Source organism: Chaetodon auriga, chromosome 5 (genome assembly GCF_051107435.1).
Source record: "Chaetodon auriga isolate fChaAug3 chromosome 5, fChaAug3.hap1, whole genome shotgun sequence".
Classification (NCBI taxonomy): domain Eukaryota; kingdom Metazoa; phylum Chordata; class Actinopteri; order Chaetodontiformes; family Chaetodontidae; genus Chaetodon; species Chaetodon auriga.
The window spans coordinates 21,574,601-21,593,538 of record NC_135078.1 but is presented as its reverse complement, the minus strand read 5'-3'; the positions used below and the strand labels follow the sequence as shown (position 1 = coordinate 21,593,538).

Sequence of the window (18,938 nt, the reverse complement as noted above, 5' to 3'; positions counted from 1 at the left end):
GCCGCTTGATTGAGAGGAAGGGACCGCCCACAGCTCAACCCCAACATCCTTTGAAAAACAGTCTGCAGAAAGAGTCTCTATCAGACATGAGTGATACCATTCACTGCAGACCTCCAAAGGAGAGAACAGAGAATAACACAAAGGAGGAAACGCTAACGTTTGAGATGAAGCCAGGTTTGAATGACTACTCTTCAACACACCCAAAGGTCGTAGATACCGATGATCAAAGGGAGTCATTGAGGCCTTATCTACAGATGGACACAAGTGAAGCAACTGCAAATCAAAAGATAGGCTCGAATTCAGCACCAAACCCAGCTTCACCCACTGAACCCAGTTCTATTTTGGAGAGGCTACTGAAGAGAAATAGAAAGGAGACAACCGCAGAGCTTTCAGAAATAAAAGAGGTTGACATAAACGACAAAGACACCACGGATGTCACTGCAAAGAGGGTGCTTGAAAATGCAGCAGCAGAGCTATCTACCGATAAACTCGATCAGTCAGCTGTAAATACACCTCTGTCAGTACGTGACATGAAGGGGTTGAAAGAGACACCACCTAAAGAAACCCTTGCAGGCAAAGATCGTCACATTAAGAGCCTGGGCATGAAACAGACAGACACGTCTGACACCTCAGATGTAGTCTGTTTTCAGCCTGGAGTGATGGGAAATACCACGTGTGAGAGCTCACTCACAAACCCACATTACTCCAAAGCTGATTCTCAGAGTTCAAAGAAGAACATCAACCTGACAGATGCTTCAGTTATGGAGGATGTGGAGATGAAGCCAAATATGAGTGCCTTGAAAAACCCGTCCTCAGACAACTTACAATCAGCTGTTTCACATGAAAGCAGGTCATGTGAGGTGAGTGGTGTGATCGCTCAGGAATCTGCACCTTCGTCACTGTCTCATGCAAAGTCTCCACCCACAAAAACTGATGAGCAAGTTGCAGACCGGGGCCATTTACTTACAACTGAGAAGACAGATCCCAGTACTGTAAGGCCACCTCTACAAAAAAAGAGTGACAGTCAGAGCAAAGCTGATTTGCAGTTATCTGGTTCTGCATGCGCAGATGATCCATCTGTGAGGAGGAAGAAGGTGAAGGCCTCCACTGAAGACACTGCTGCACCAGCTATGGAAGCTGGAGCCGTTTTAGTTGTAGCTGGCACGGTTACATCAGAAGAAAGCCACCAGGTCACAGCAGGTATTAAGCAGGATCTTCATATGACACTCAACGCAGAAAATATGACACCAGACCAACCTGAAGAAAAACTTGTCAAAAAGAGCGATGACAGTGTCTCAGTGAGAGATAAATCCCAAAGCACTCCCAAATCTAGGCCTGTTTCAGAACTCATAAAGGAGACCATTCAACTGCATGAAAAACTGCAGCACCAGGACTGGCCAAAGTCCGCTGAGGTCAAGTCTGATGAGCAGGGCCAGTCTGTGAAGGTGGCACAGATGAAGGCGGCTTTCGATTCAGCTCAGAAATCCCCAGACAAGGCAATCGAGAGGAAGCCATCGGTTAGAAAAGGTAAGGATGAAATCTAGCTTGCTTGCATTTACATACTATAGAATCAAATGATAAGAAAATATAGATAGGGCAGAACACACTGGGGATAACAGGATAGCAGGTAATTTAATCAGTGAGTCATCAATCATTGAAAAGACAATATAACAATAAAATCTGCTTTCCTGGTGGGTGAACCAGGAGAATTTGGGCTGCTAGATTCACCACAAACACTTGCATCAACCCTCATCTATAAGACTGAAGGAGGGGGAGGAAAAATGGACTGTATGATGGAATACAGCTGTTTTCTTCTGTATAAAGGCTCCGTCATTCTGCATTTGTGAAATAATGCCATCTAGTGGTGCTGTAAAACACTTGTGGTACACTGTGTTCCTTGCATATATTTTTGATATCATGAAATGATACCTAAAGCAGTAATACTGTCCAAACATGTTCCATTGTTCCACTGTCTACCACAGACTGTATATTTGAGGTTATATTCATGGACATTAGATGCATCCTGCATAAAAATCTAAGTGGATCAAGGAATTGCTTTCTCACATAGAACTATTCAGCAGAAATACTTGTGTTTATATCCTTATATTCAGAATCCATATTTTACCTCATTTCACTTACAATTGCACACATAAATACACACTCTACCATTTTACCTTATTTTATTCATCAGTATTGTCTCACCCTGATATTTTCTTTATGTATATATTATGGGTTCTCTTGGCTCATTGGGTTGCTCCTAAATTGTGTCAAATGAGTGAGTAGGATGTACTTGTGTACCTAAAAGAAAATAACATAAAACCTATTAATTGATTAAATTAAATTACAATTCATTACATTGTATCTTTTGTTGATTATAATATATTATATTATAATATAAGCATGATAAATAGATGGTAAATATATTAAAAAAAACAAAACAAAACAAAACAATATGTACATCACAATAGCACTGGAGATAAAAATGTCAGAAAGGCACCATAAACTCACAACGGATGGTGATTTTCTCTAACGGTAAACCTGGAGAAAGGAGGCGTGAGTTCTGCTCCTGTTACCTAAAACGTTATTCTGATTGGCTAGCGGTGCTGTCCGTCAAAACCCGTTTATCCACACTGGGCTCGCCAAGCCTAGGCAGTGGGCGGGACTAGCGGCAGAGTAGGGAAAGAGCAGACCGAGCGAGTGTCAGCACAGCGGCGGCTCCGGCAGAGGGAGGACTCCAGTGGGATACGCGTTGGGCTGTGTTATATCATTCGGCTTTCCGGAATACTTTCATTTCCCTCTCAGAAGGTACGTTAAAGATTTTGTGGATTGTTTAGAATTTGTTACGCTGTCCTCCCCTTATAGTCTGTTGCAACGGTCTTCGTTTGTTCGCCTCCAGCCATCCAGACGGGAAAGTGCACGCGCTAGCTAAAATGAATCAGGATCTCAGGAATGGGAAGTGTTTTTTAGCTAGCGTTAGCTTTCGGCGGCGGGTAACGGACAATGACAAAAAGTTTCTCAGCGATAACCAGAGAAATGGCTCTTTTCGAGCACAGTTTTTGTTCCGTCTGGTGTTGGGTGGATAATTCACCACATGAAATGTGCTGCTGAACGTTATTGAGCGGGGTGGGGTGGCTAAGCCACAGTGCGGCAGGAAAACTTATCTCCGTGGATCCACATACACGGAGGTGCAGGCAGCAACAACCGCGCCCTGGCCCTTGGCATCCTGATTGTTAATGTAGACTATTCAAACTGAATAGTAGGCAGCAGATATAAAAATAATGTAAGATTTAACTCTTTCATTTCAGAGACGATTCTTATTTTGTTAAACTTTAAATCCAATATCCGCGATAATCATCCAGATGCCAGGTTCAGATTTGACCCACTAACACACTGGTGTGGAAGATGAATGGAAAAGGGTCAAAGCATAGAAGTGGTCGTTGCATCCAGCAAATGTTACCCAGATGCATAATCACTGTGTCCCTCCACCAGCTCTGCTTGTTTGGCCATAACACGTGGAGAGCCGCTGGGATGAAATTATGCAGAATCTGTGCAGATAACGACCTCAGTCTCCTCCAGTTCTCACTGTCAGTGACAGACAGAAACATCGTGTGGCTGCACCTCACTGTTGCTGAGTCCATCAGTATTATGTTGACAGATGTTTTTAATTCTGCCCTTTTTACAACAAATCAAGGGTTTGGTTCAGTAATGTTCACGGCAAATTAAGACAGTATACATTATTTACTAAAAAGTCTTGCTTGTGTTCAAATGCTGAAGTTTCCACAGATGATATAATTAAATTGTGTCTGCACATTACAGGAAAATTTGATGTTTAGAGTGTGTCATAAGATGGTCTGCAACTATAGATTATTATTATTGTTGTTGTCTGTTCAAACATTGGTTCAAATCTGGTACATATTCAATCAACAATGACGCAAAACAGAAGAATTTGGTAGTTTTGGTTGCAAAAATGACGCAGTTAATTCATTTCCTGTCCCCTGATCCAATCAATTAATTGACTAATTCTTTCCGTCTTGGTCACAAGTATTATAAATTAGGCTCATGCCTAATTTGACTTTGTTCTGCCTCAGAGCTGTGAGTAATGTGATTCTCAAATACCAATGCCATTCTAGAAAAGCAGTATACTAAAATTTAAAGCAAAACTGAAGGTTGCGGGGCGCTCCCCTCCTCGTTTGGCAGTTGTCAATAGTCTCTCAGGTCGAGCCTTAGTGGCTGGGTGTTGACCCAAGTAGTCCTTTGTGTGACCCCTCTATCTGAAAGTCTCTACTGGCTCATTTTCTTGCTCATGACAATAGGGCAGTTTGATTTGTAATGACTGTGGTTAGTGTGCCGAAAGGGCAGCGTGATTTGAATATATTGTCCCTGTCTTGAACTAGGTTACTCAGCTTCCGTGTGTGATCAGCGTTTGAGTTGCGGGAGTTTCCCTGGCCGAGACCCGCTGTGGGATGCAGAGCAGGTGAAGGCTGACAGAGCGACCCCAGGGTCAACAGTCAGTGGTACTACAGTTGTGTTTGGGCTTGTTAACCATTCCAGACGCATCAACCTCTACTGGTTGTGCTGCAGTACAAGGTCTTTAGAAGTGCATAGCGTGCCTTCCTATGGCTGGGCTGAGAGAGGAAGTGGGTCAGGAAGCAGAGGGAAACTAAGCATGAGATGCGAGGGAGTGTTGGTTCCTATCGGCTGCAGCAAGGCATTCTGATGTGGGCTGTAGTGAAGTCTCGAATGCATTTTTAACGTTGTGAGTTGGTTTCAGGAAGATCATTACATTTATATCCAGTATCCAACATATCCATTACATTTATTTCATCAGTGTTGATGGAGGGTGTTTACTGCCAGTCATGTCAAGTCATTGTTCATTATTGTGCTGAATTTTTTAAGAAGTAACAATTCAGGCTTTGTTTTATGGACGAGGAAATGCGTACATAAGATAGAAAGTAACTTAGTAACGTTCTGATATCTCTGCTGTTCTTAAATCAGTATGTTTGAATAATCAGCTTTGTGTAAAAGAAGCTAAATATTTGGTCAACAGTTCACTCTCAAAGATTGCATTCCTGTAACATGTCTGACATACCTCAGTTTGTGTCCATTCCTGCCTGTGCACGATGTTATCTCAGCCCACACTTTCTACTAGAATCCCTCAGAATGACATGCCATAACTTGAAAATTCAACTAATTGATGACTGATATCACAGGTTTGATGTGCTACAAATGTATTTCTTCAGGCAAGATGGCCAGTAGGTTTTTCTGAGGGCAGGTGGGAAGAAACATCTCATTAACCAACCACCTACTTGGCATATTGGTGTGTTTGTTTGTTTGGACGAGACTGGTGATAAAGAGGATCACCTGTCTAAATCTGTCCTGTTAATTGGTTACACAGTAGAAGACAGACACACATCCCACCGGCAGTGGATTTAAAAGCCACAGTTAGTAGTGAACTGTAAACTATGATTTCCTTTCATTAGCATTTATGTCACAGAGTTTTTAGGAATAAGTTTGGTTGGAGTTCTCTCTCTTGTTTTGACCAACCTCCCCTTTTGTAGCTTAGCAATTCCAGCAGACGCACACAGACTAATACTATTTCTTCCATTGGCCTTTCCCACCACAGCTGACAACATCTGTTGAAATGGAGCAGCGGTTTGTGCATTGCTCATTGGGGGAGGGGGAAGTAGCTGATCAGGAAGAGGAAGGGACATGCTTTGTACTCTCAGGCTGTAATATTTAGGGATTGACTTAAATTTTTGTCCATTTGTCCTCTTTTTGTGGCATCTGTTCTGTTGACCACCTGATAGGAGAGGTGTATGCTGTTGTGTTGGCGATACAAAAACAATCCTACACACACAGAGAGACTCATAAAAACTGCAGCTTTTCCTGTTTTGAGTACTTTTATAGGGTATCTTATAAATCTTGACTTTTAAGTAGCATAAGAAGTTTAGGAGTTTGTCTTTTAAGTCTCATAGCACAGACATCGATAGAGAGTTGGGGAGGAGGTTTGTGCGAGAGTGCAGTTTAAGGCATGGTGAGTGTCACACTAAACATACAGACATTTTCTGACACTTTTATATTTCCTATGTCTGAATCTAAAGAGTCTGTTTTGGAATGAGGAAGTTGGAAAAGCCTCATCATTTTACTTCTGGTGTTGAAGCCTCTAGTCAATCTGTCTGACACACTACATGCTATAGATACATTACCATTACCTAGTTTGGGAAATTTGGTAGGAGCTGTTAATTGGTTCTGTTTGTGTTATCTAGCTCTGAGTTGGACCTTGAGCCACATTGCTCATGTGTCTGTAAATCTCATTTCCTCTCGCAAGTACAAGAGAATAGAATAGCATTCCTTGAAACACTGGTGCGTAATGTATTGTGTTCCAGCATTTAAATCTAGCGAAGCAAAGGCTGCATGGTCACTTGGGGTTGCACAGAGGTGAAAAAACAGCACCTTATCTCATTGTTGCAAAAAGCACTGGAATGTAGCTGGAATCTGATTACAATGGTGGTCCGTGGCCTTGGTTACAGGACGGGGATTTAGGTGGCGTCTCGTGCGGTCTTGGTGACAAAAGGCAAAAGGCAGCCAGTGAATGGGAAGCACTGAGGCAGCATCACTGATGTGTGTGTAGTGGCGGTGAGGGGTGGCGTGGGCCGCAAAGTGTGGGAAAGAGAAGTCTGTGAACATTATGGCTGTTAAGTCTCTAAAGTCACAGTCTGGAACTTTCTTACAATAAAATGCAGGTTCTGTCTAATGTGTATACATTCATCACATGCTGGACTCGCCGTGTATTATTGGCCAGTGAGACTCCCAGTTGTTTGAGGGATGTACCTTATATGCATGACCAACAGTGACCTGAACTGTGGTTCCCAAGATGACGTGAGCAGCCACATTGTACGGAAGTCGGTAATTACAGCAATGATGAAATACACCAACAAACAAAGGAATTGCAAAACGAAACATGTAGCAGATAAGACCTATTGAGAAACATGGCTGAGCCTTGTTTTATTTGCTGATTGCATGTAGCCATTTCGGGCTCTGTGCATGCTCTCTGCTTTAGACTACATGCCATTTTCAAGATAAATGGCTCAAGATGAGACAAATGGGCTGTGATGAACTTGAAAGGTGTATACTTCTGCTTTATAGTGAAAAGATGCATATTATTGTTAGGTCACTGCACCTGCTGCAGCCACTTTGTATATTTTGTTGTGTTTAAGCCTGTTGATTAATCAATTAGTCAAACAGTTCTCCTGAAAATTAATGGTTTTAATCAAGGTTTACCAAGGTACACTGCCAACCATGTGTCTTTATTTATTTATTTATTTACTTACTTACTTACTTACTTGCTTACTTATTTGTGTGTGTGTGTGTGTGTGTGTGTGTGTGTGTGTGTGTGTGTGTGTGTTAACATGATTTCTGTTTGGACGTGTCATTGTCTCAGGCTGCACCTTAAGGCTATGGAAGGACTTGTGGGTTTTTGCTGCCTTGTCAGGCTCAACCAGTCTGTTTTCTGTCAACACTACAGTCCATAACCCTTCAGGGCAACAACCGCAGGAAGTAGCATTTCAGAGACATTTATACTGGGCATGTGTGATGATAAAAGCTTATGGAGTAGTACTGGTAATACTTTGATGCACGTACACAGTATGCAGTATTTTTGTAAAATACGGGAGACTGGGGAAATGTGGAGACCGTTTAGGCTTTGTCATAATTCTGCTCTAATTCTGCTGCCCCTCCCTCACCCACATCAGCTCATCCTGATTTGTGGCTGGGATTTTCATGTTATGTCACATCTCATTCACCAAGCGCACTATGAAGTACTGAGCATCAGGGACAGTTTTGCACCCCAGCAGCTAGGAGGTGGAAAGATAACAAGGCTGTCTATACAGTTTGTATTGACAAACGTTGTTCACTCTTGTTTTGGCTGTTTGGAATAAGGCTTTATCTTTGGGTTTCACATTGCCGTATTAGGCAGTGAGTTTTAATCCTGGTTATGCTGTTTATCTGCCGTAGCAGGGATCCTATTGTCCAAGTGTTGTAGGTAAACACTTAAGTAAATCTCATCCCCGTCCAGACGTTTCTCTTGGAACTGAAGCCTGAGTTTTGTCTTCTGACTTCTTTGTAAACAACAGCTTCTTTCCTACCACCGCGTCTTTATTTTCAGGGTGGGGCAATGATATGTAATAATATTACTGTTTAGTGCCTTGACAGTGAGAAACTAGTTTGAGTACAAATAGCTGTTGACAGAATGGGGGTGGCCCCACGTTTTAATTTCAGCGTGTGAACATAACTGAATGTGACAGGGATAGGCAGCATTACATGTGTCCTGTCACTGAGGACGTGTCTTAATGTTGCATGTTTACGCACATATTTCAAAATCTATACACAGTTGCTTCCAAATGGTGATGTCCCATTTGGACCGCTGATGACTCAGTAGCACAAAGTAAGAGGAGAAATTTAGATTTTCCTGGACAATGGTCACCCTCAAGTGCCTCATTGACTTTAGTGCTCAGTTACTGAGATGCGTCTTGGATCAAGTGATGGACAAGGTGCTCTTTCTTCCAGCAATAGCAAATGTTGTAGGAGGGACATTCTGGCACACAGACCAAACATGAGCCCTCCGTAAGCTTACTTTTTTTTACTTGCTTCCTCTCTGTAGCTGTTTTGCAGTCTTATGTCAGAGCAAAACAATTTCCCGTTGCTTTAATGGAAGGCAGCAGTCTGTACTGTGACTGTGAGGTAGAGATGAGGGAAACCGTCCACGGCCTAACACACTGAGCTCAACGAAGACCTTAAATTCTTCCATTTTCACCTTCCTTTTCCACATCGTTTGTGTTTATAGCCTTGAAAGTGCGGTGAGAATAACCAACGAAAGTCAAGTGTAGCCCTCGATTTGCCGTGACACCCAGGTTTCCTCAACAGAATTGTCAGATGTAAATGGAGTTGAGGAATGGAGAGAAGGATGCTAAAAACTGTGTCACACTGGTCCCATTTCCTGTTGGTGATTTCCTCAGGCTGTGGGGTCCTCCTTCTGTCTCTGCACATCAAGGTCAGCTCTGCTGGCTCAGGAGGCAATAAGGTACACGGCTCTCTTTTCACCCGATTTGCCCAACAGATACTTGAGGTCTTTTTGCTTGAATTAGGGCTGCATCAGTGAGCTGTAAATCTCAGGAGAGTGTCACTGAGTAACATGGCCTTCCCCCAAGGTGTGTCTCTATCTCTCTCTGGTGAATGTCTGAGGCTGTCAGACTGGTGCCAACCTTTTACTGCCTTCGCACAGCCTCTGCTGACTTGGTTGCATGCAAATGTCATGATCATAATTATGACATTAATGTTTGGGAGAGGGAATGGGTCATAAAATCTGAATACTAAATACCTGATTTACAGGCTTCAGCGTTGACTCTTTAATTAGCTCCTGCAGTTATTTGGGGTTTTTTGTGTTTTATGGCTTTGGTTTTTATCATTTTGATGGATAGAAATGTAACTTTATCATTCAGTTTTGAATTATAACTTGGTTTATTAATTACCTTTTGATCCACTGGGTGAGGAAAATTGCTGCTGTGGTGGTTGTTACATTAGATGCTTCCTGCATTTTGACAGTGACTGTCCTCTAGGGCTGAACAATTAATCGAAATATTATCAAAATGGCAATATGCAAAAATTCCAGTTTCCTCTGAAATTGTGACTCATATTTTAATCACTATACTACTGTGTTCAGTAGTAGTTCTGATCATGGACTTCTTACCCTTTGCCACGTTATCGGTTCTTTCATAGTGCCCTACCCTGGACAGCACTGTTCAACACTGCAGTGCTGATTAGACTGAGCTATTACTGAGTCCGACCCAAGGCTTCAGTTTCAAATAATGTGAGAAGTGTACATAGAAGGTAAGATTTAGATGTTCACAAAGCACCTTTATTATTATAACAATAAAAACGGTTCATTTCAAAGAGGCATAACCCGTCACACATGCTCATTTTAATCATGCAACCTTAATAAAGTACTTTAATAAAAATTGCAAAATCAAAAGTCTCCAGGCAAATTATGGGACCTTGAAGCTACAAATATTAAATGATAAAAACTGTATTCCAAGAGAAGCCTCTGACAAGAACAGTATTTGGCTCACTGGCTGTGTAAAACTATCACACAGATAAATGAAGCAGGGGAGGACCCCCTCCTGGTCATTCCCATGGAGCTTTGTCCTCCTCCACAGCTCTCCTCAGGGGGATGGCTGTGGAAGACATCTATACTTCAGGCTCATGGACTTTACTGTGTCCTGTTATTTGGTTCTATCTGCATGAGTTTTCTCTAGCTCGTTCAGTACTGAGCGTGCTGGACGACCAGCGACACACTGTCAGCTCTGGGCTCATTATGCACACATGACTATAGAGAGCTGATACATGCACTGCAAGCTGTCATGTCTAACCTACAGTTTTTGAGAATGCCACAGTGCGTAATGATGGTCCCTACGGCTCTTCCATCATAAGTTCACTGCGTCTGAGTGTGTGTCTAAGGTGCTGGCCGTGCGCACCCACGCACCGTGTGATATCCTTCTCCGTTCACACCTTCGTGTTTCAATGAGTTCTTTTGCCCTCCCGTCCTGCTCTGTTTGTGTTTTGGAGCTTTTGCAGTGCATAATTATCGTGCCCGCTCTCACACAGCAGCGGGTAAGTAACACGAGTGGAGTGCAGTGCTTTCAGACAGGGCTTGGAGTAGGCGAGAGTCATGGCGCAGCTTATGTTCCCCTTTCCCATGTTCACCTTCTCCGTAATTAAAAAAAGTTTGGTGCAGTCAAGTGTCCAACCACCGTAAGACACACAATCATTCACCTTCATATTCCGCTGTCCCTGGTGTCTTTATTGGGTGAGTGGGGGTAATGATATCCTCTACCCTTGTGTTTCATCAAGGGCGGGGATTAGCCCCTCCATGCACACAGAGCGGAGCAGAGGAGAGACAGGTGAAGATAATATCGGTACTGGTTGCAAGCAGGCTCAGTAGTGAACCACATGCTGACAGATTCTGTGTTTTTGTGTTTTTAGCTGTCCAGAGAATATTTGGTTAAGAGAGATCAGTGATGCAGTTTTTCCCTCATTGTTTTCTGTGAAGTGATGTAATGTAGCCCCGGTGCGTTTTATGTGGAGTGAGCAGCGAGCCAGAATCATAGCTTAGTAACTGTAAGCACTGACAGGCCTGTCAAGCTTAGCATTGCTCTACATGTTGATGTTACATGTTGTGCATGAGGCTCTAAGACGAGCGATACTTGATCTCAAGAGTTTGGAGCGTGGAGTTTTTTTTTCTAGTCTTTGAAAAAACTAAAACACAAGAGTGCATGCGTGAGGAATGCATTAAACATTGTCTTTTTACCGTAAAATGCAGATGTTAGCATGGCTGCTAACTAACTTACTAGTTGTAACCAAGCATTATGTCCAAAGACAGTGGGCACGTTTTTTTGTTTAAATTATCTGCCATTGTCTTGTCGGTAAACTTTTCTTTCTTTCGTTTCGTGAAATCTGACTCATGCTACTCTGTGCTGCTGTGTGGACCTGAGTACTTTGACTTTCACTTCGGAATTATTGCATTAGTAAGTATTGATAACACGCTTAGTTTCTTACAAATTAAGAGATTTTTTTGTGTTATGTGTTTTATTTCTGTCAAAAAAAGGAAGGGGCAGTGGCCAAGCAATGTAATCAGTCTTTGTCTGAAAACAGTGTACCGAGATGACTTTTACATGTACAAAAGCACGGACAACGGTGAGTCAGCACGGTGGATGCTGAACATTAGTGATGTTAAGTCTCTTTTCAGTTTTGGTGATAATGCACAGGACTTATTTTCTGTGACTATATCATAGGTCACATTCAGGTATCATATTGGGCATATTGGGACAGAACTAGCCTTGAATTGTTCTCTTCAGAGTGGTTGGTGTTTACAGCAGTAACATGTGATATTGAACATTTCCTGCTGTTCGCAGAGCTAAAGGATAGTGTGACTGCGGATCTTTGTGAAGGCCCAGACTGACCTCAAGAATGCAGCGATTGTTTGTCTAGGCTAGTCACACTATTGTGGCGATAAAACAGCACATCTTATAAAAAGCTCTCTGCATTAAACAGTGTGCTGTGCTGCTGCTAATTAACAGAGCCAAGAGCAACAGGATAGATTCACAGCTGGTTCTGTATTAAGAATGGGGAAGGCTCAGTAGAATGTACATGGGGTAGGGGTGTCACCACCATGAAACTGTATTGCACCATTTTTGTGTCCACGTGACTATTGCGGACATCAATTTTTAAAATTGGTTCAGTATTGACCAAGAGCAATGCAGCCACCGGCCACGAAATGGGCTGTAATCCTCTGTACATTTGTGCACCATCAGTGTACATCCACTAAAAGTGCTTGTTTTTCGCCAGTGTCTGACAACATTATGGAAAGGATCCCTGCAGAGATAGACCTTTCTGTTAAAGAGTAAACTCCTTTTTGTTCAACCAGAAACAGCTGTTATATTGCTCTCATCAAAGCCACCAGACTCCATTTACAGAAACAGTCATTTTATCATCATAAAACACTCTTCAGACTTGACAGACAACAAAAAAAAACTTGCCAAAATCTTCTTGGTTTGTCTTTCCACCATTCCAGCAATTGCCACCAACTCTGGTTTGGTTGAAATAAATCCTTAATTCTGAGAGTTGGATGTGGAATACTGAAGAGAGGAGTGAGAGAGAGAGAAGCAGCAGGGAAAACAGCTTGTAGACCTGGAATATTTTCACATCCTAATCAGAAATTATTTACACTGGATATTATGACTGGAGAGACTTAAATATATCAGACTTCAGTAGATTTTCTCTGTTAAAAATTGGTAACTACCCGGTAACTGAAATCCTGCCTGATGGTTGCCCATTCGCCACCATGAAAAGATGTGGTGGTTGTTGGAAAATGACACATTTCCCCTAAATATTCCAAAGTCGGTTTACATTTCTGGTGAGACATAGGCCATGCATGATTTCATATCTGTAACAGCTAAATTATCTCTGTCGAGGTTCAGTAGTAAAAAGGAAGTGTCAGTGCTCGATAAAAGATCTGCTTGTTTTCACCAATATCTAAAACTCTTCCTATAGTTTTCTGATTGGTCTGGTTTACAGCTGCTTTGCACAGTCTTTTGTCCGTGGATAACCTCGTGGAGAAACCTGAGCTTATTAAAGTTTGTCTGGTTTTACAAGATGAGGAGTAATTCCAAGTGGAGATATAACTAAGTTTAACAGTTTGCATTTTGACATTTATAAGTTACCTTTTCAGACATTAATTTGTATTTGTACAATTTTATTGCGTTTCTGTCCTTGGTTGGTCATTTCCCTGATGTTGCTAAGCAGCATGACTGTGTTACCAAACATGTCTTGCAGACGGATTGCAGCCAACTTAACTCCAATCAATTTTGCCAGTGGTGTAGCGATATACTTCATATATTTCAAGTTTTGACATTATTTTATTTTTTTGCATTTGTTTATCTCACTTGCTTTTGCAATGTAAACATCTGTTTCCCATGCCAATACAGCCCCTTTGAATGTAATTGACTAGAGTGGTGCATACAGACAAGCAGAGGCGGCTACATCAGAGCCAGAGTAGCAAATATAACCCTACCCTTGTATTGTCTGATCTAATACCCAGCATTAAGAGCAGTAACAGAGCAGTCACTAAACATTTACAGAGATGCAGACTGGCAGGAAGAGGAATTGTAAGGTACTTAACCCCTTGATGGATACAGCATAGATGATGGGAATGGCAAGGACACTGACAGTCACCATATTCATTATATGTACTGGCCCATTGCCACATCCTTACTCTAGTTCATCGAGTTATGTAATTCTAAATTATCGTTGAGAAACACATTTTCACATCTTAGCCCAAACTCAATACAGCTACAACACTCCAAATGATCCTAATAGATTCCCTGTCTTTCTTCTGCTCATTAAATTGCTGATGAACCGGTAATGTCCTCATAAGTCAGTTATTGCTTTGCTCATTTTGCTGCTTCCCTTACAGGAAAAACACTCACTCCAGCCAAGAGAGCATATGGTTCCATTAGACAACCAGTGGGGGCTGGCTCTAATTGACCACTTGCAGTGGCCAGCAATTAGCCTGTCAAACACTTGACAATCATTCACTTTAAGATTTATGCCAAATTCAACTTTCCTCCTGTCCCATGACATATTTTTCCCCAATATCATATTTTGAAGTAAATCATGTGAGACCAAGGAGATGAACTGAAACCTTGTGGTGCTGCAAATCTTTGTATTTTCTGACAGAGCATGGAATAAATCTCGGCTCAGTATCTTAATAACTTTTGAAACTATATTTCCACAGTATGAAATTTATATCCCTGATTGGAACATTTGCCCAATAATACATTATACGTTATAGACTGTCGTCAACTCTGGTTGGACCTGGAGTCTTAAACTGTGAAGACATTCCCACGGGGCACTCACTGCTCTCTGATGAGCACAGAGTGGCATAATTATATATTAGTTGCTCTTTGACAATGCATAAAACCATGTCAGCAGAATGGGAAATTAGGGTAATTAACCAAATCGTTCAGCCCAGTGGAAGTCAAAAGAAGCCAAATTCATGTTCTTCTGGCTGATTTCTAACGAGGCTATGTAGCAAGCTGCTAAAGTCCCAATCTGTTCTGTCTCATTAACGGTCGTGGTGTTAAACATTTGGCAGGCAAGTCGGTCGATTGTTCAAATAACCAAAGCCTTTTCACCACTGCGTCGGTTTATGCACAAGCATGCCTGCATCGGCTTATTGTGAGAGGTGAATGCAAAGAGGGGGCCTTCTACCTGAGGGCAGATACCGTGATGTCCGTCTTGTCTAATGCAGAGTATACACAGTTTCTTATTTAGGATTGCATGTGCAGAGAGAATTCTCTGTACATGCAATCAGCACTAATGCACCCATGCTGTGGAAAGCTGCCCTGTGTATGCCTACAGGACAATTACATAAGAGGAGAGGATAAAAATGATCATATACATATTGTAAATATTTACTAATTACCTAGATATAAGAGAACCTCGATCAGCCGACAGAGTAGAGCTTCCCTTAACAGAAAACAGCAACGGTTTCTACTCAAACCATAACAAACATTTTCTAGCCACCCGTCTCCCTCTCGACAGGTAGCTGATTTAGGTGTCTGTTCACATGTAGCTTCTACTTCCAAGATTATGTGACAAATCTATAGCTCCAAAGGTAAGCAAACAAGCCCTGCTGCTCCTGAAAAAGTTGTCCTTGTTGAGTGTTGACCCAGACAACCATCACATTACTATAAGAATGAACAACTCCTTTTACACACTTGAAATGCAGTCATATCTGATTATTAAGGTTTTCTCAGCAGTGGCTGATAATGACATGCTGTGAAATTAGAGAATTACCTCTAAACATTTATATCAGAGTATCCATATTTTAAGTATAATGCCTGGATTTCTGGAGATGACAGGCACTTGGTCTTTCCCAGAGTAATCAAATTCAGTTTCCTCGACAAATGCACTTCTGATCCAGATAAATTTAGAGGAGGTTTTAGAGAATCTTACGTAACTCAAGTGAAAACAGGAAAATCCTCAATTTAAGGAGGATTAACACTTAAGTGTCGTAGTATCTAGTTTGAACAAATTTGTCTTTTATTGGGGACGTCAGAAATAAACAGTTGTAATGACTGACGTGTTTTACAGACCAGTCGGGCTGTTAGGACACTCCTACATCCCTACAGGAAGAACTTCCTGCTTGTGTTGTGATCCTTGTCATGTCGGAAACATGCCATACAAGCGTTTCTTGCTCACTCTTTTACAGACACACACGCGCGCACACACACACACGCACAATGGAAAACCACCTCCAAAACATATCCCACATCCTGTGCTGTGATTTTATCGTGTTGGTGATTCAGGCTGGAAACTGTTGCCATGTGCTGCGTCAAAAAATAAAAAAAGATTGAAGAGCTTCACAAAACCAAGACCGCTTTTTGTCTTTCTTTAGGTTACATTGGAAGTTCTGGTCGATTATGTGAAACTGGCCAGCTTTCCATTATCTTTGGAAGTGGTCTGTTATTGTAAGTGCTGCACTTGGACTTGGAGCTTTTGAATGGGCTTGTTTTCCAAAGCTCTCTTGTGTGCCAGCAGATTCTTGTCTTGGTGAAGATTTTAGCTGAACCAGCTACAAAGTCTGTTTTTGTTTGGATTGGGTATGTCCTATTTTCCTTTGGATGTGGCTCCTTCTAAGTGTGCCACATATAAAGCATGTTAGGGTTTCAGATGTTTAATATTTGGCACAACGCAAGATGAAAAGAAACAACTAGGCAGTGCAAAGAGTTTGAAGCACTATGAAATATCATGCGTATTTGTTTTGTTGTTTATTATTCATACGCTCCATCTTTGTGACTTTTGAAGCATTTAAACCCCTTTTGAATACTAGTTTTTGCTGTCATCAAGATTATTAATGAGTGAATTTGTACCACTTTTCCAGGGGACCAATACCTTGTTGGAGCTGTTCCCCAGTGTAGCGAGTGAACTGTGGTGTACTGCTTGTTGCTTGCGTGTATTGTGAATCCTAGCCAACAGAGGAATTAAGAGTAGTGAAGGAACATGTAGAAGGGTCTGTGTCAGAGCAGCAGGACCCTCCTTTAAAGAATGAAACAATGAATCTGCACCATCATACTGCACTGAAGCATCATCACCCCCTCTCCACAATAGGATTTTATATTCATATTTGCCAGCGACAGCATGCGTGGGGTAATACTCTTCTTTGAAATTGTCAGCACTACGATGCCCAGAAATTCCAGGGAGACCCCTGAAGCAGGGAGTAGCAATGGTTTGTTAAAAGGCACACTCAGAGTGAGAGACTCAAACACATCTGCCAAGGGAACGTGTCGAGGAAAACAGCTCACATATGATCGCTTTGCTGCAGTTTGTGGATGAGATGACTTGTCTTTTCAAGTCTATTAAATGGCTTAAATCCTGGTTGGTCCATATTGCAGTTCTCTGTCCTGTATACTTGTAATGTTTTTACTGTGGCTTTAAACCTATTCACTGATGCCTTCACTTCAACATTGTGTGTCTTTGAATGAATATGCTCACTAACATGTGTTAAATCCCCCTCTCTGCACAGATATGAGACGAGTTGTACGGCAGAGCAAATTTCGTCACGTCTTTGGCCAGGCGGTGAAGAATGACCAATGCTACGATGATATCCGGGTGTCCAGGGTCACATGGGACAGTGCCCTCTGTACAGTCAACCCCAAGTTTGTTGCCCTAATTGTTGATGCGAGTGGTGGTGGAGCTTTCCTTGTTCTCCCTCTTCATAAGGTATGTTTATGGTGTGTCATGTGGAAATGTGCTGTTTGTGTGTGTGATTGGACAGAGCAGTCAGAGCTCCCTCTAAGACAACAAGATAAAGATAAACTGGATGTGTAAACATGTATTCACTGCTTTTTTACACCACATCAGTAAGGCATATATTGGTTAATCAGAGTTTTAGTTAGCAGATTTCTGTATTTTAAGCACACACTCGTGCCCTTTATAATTTAGATAATGAGCAATGGGGCAAACTGCACATTTAACCCCACTACTGGTTAAGCTTTAAGAATGACAAAATTCTCTGTATGGTATCTGTTCTGTGCAAAACATAAGATTTGTGCTGTGAAATGAATTTATGTACAGAAAAGTTTGAAGGTAATCTTCGTTGTCCTTATTCTAAGAAAAATGGTGTAATGCTAACCTTTTAAAGGCATTGTGTGTCTTTTTGATTGCGGTTATGCATGTGATGCTTTTGTTACAGCTGATTTAAGTGGATCAAATTACTTCTGGATATTTTTAGATGAGTGTGGGGGAAAATCTTGATATTAGAAAGGGAAGAAAAGCCGTGCTCTCTGAGGGATTATATTTGGACTGACATGAATGCAAACAGAAAGCACTTAAAAGGTAGAGAGAGTTCAACTAAAAATCTTTGTTCCCCTTTTTATTTCTTGAGAGTAAAGGGCTCTTTCCTGTGTGTTGTGGACAGTAAATAATCATTTGCATAGGATACCTTGCTGTTTAAAACTGGACTGCTGACTCTTCTTGTCAGTGTACATTGGGATTAATGTTTACCAGCCGGCTGTTTAACACACCCTCATGTGTACAACAGAAACTACTCCAAAGCCCTGGAGCGAACAGTCTCCTGATCCTTGCCTCCATATAAGGAATCGCTTCACTCTAACTGGAGTTACTTTTGGGTTGGGCAAGGCGGCATTTGAAGAGTGTTTAGCTATAAACAAGTTAGCTGGGTGAATACATCCCTCTGTTTCGTTTTAACCTTGCTGTCATAATTGGGCTAATTAATAGAGGTCAAACTGCATCCAACAGGGGGCTCTGGCATGTACCCCAGAGAGCCCCTGGGTGCCATTATAGTTGATAATGGTGAATTGTTGGCTGCTGGTCTTCTGTTTGGCAGCTCCAAGCGGTAGGCCCTGACACTGTGAGTGACATAAGTACTGCAACACTGTTGACAGACCTAACCTGGGCCTGTAATTAGTGTACACCAGTACACTGCCATGTCATCTGAGAAAGCTCTGGCATAGGCGACCGGATCCTCAGGCCTGTCATCACACAGCTTACACATCTCAGCACCTCATTCAGTACTGGCCTTTTACTGGAGGTGAGCTGCGAGCTCGACTGGTTTCACACTCCTCGTGCCCTCCTCCCTGTGTCTGTGTTTGAATGAGCTGCCCTCTGCATGCCATGTCCCGGTACAGTAATGGTGTGTCTATTGAACAAAATCTACTTTCACTACTGCACTAAAAAGTTGTGAGAGACTGAGGTCTTTATGTGCAGAGCAAACCTGTGGCCATTTCCTCAAGTGAGAGATTAAAAAAGCTCCCTTGATTTTTAGATCTTCCCACATATGAGCTGGCAGGCATGATACAGTC

General features: G+C 42.0%; 1 protein-coding gene across 1 annotated transcript in view; it reads left to right on the top strand.

The window, feature by feature from the left end:
- The first annotated feature begins 2,691 nt into the window (after positions 1-2,691).
- Positions 2,692-18,938, top strand: part of coro1ca (coronin, actin binding protein, 1Ca) — a 32,892-nt gene continuing 16,645 nt past the window's right edge. Inside the window, exons 1-2 of the mRNA XM_076730471.1 lie at positions 2,692-2,805; positions 17,141-17,337. Of these exons, the coding sequence (XP_076586586.1) occupies positions 17,143-17,337 (195 nt within the window). The 5' untranslated portion in view covers positions 2,692-2,805; positions 17,141-17,142. The remainder of the gene's footprint in view (positions 2,806-17,140; positions 17,338-18,938) is intronic.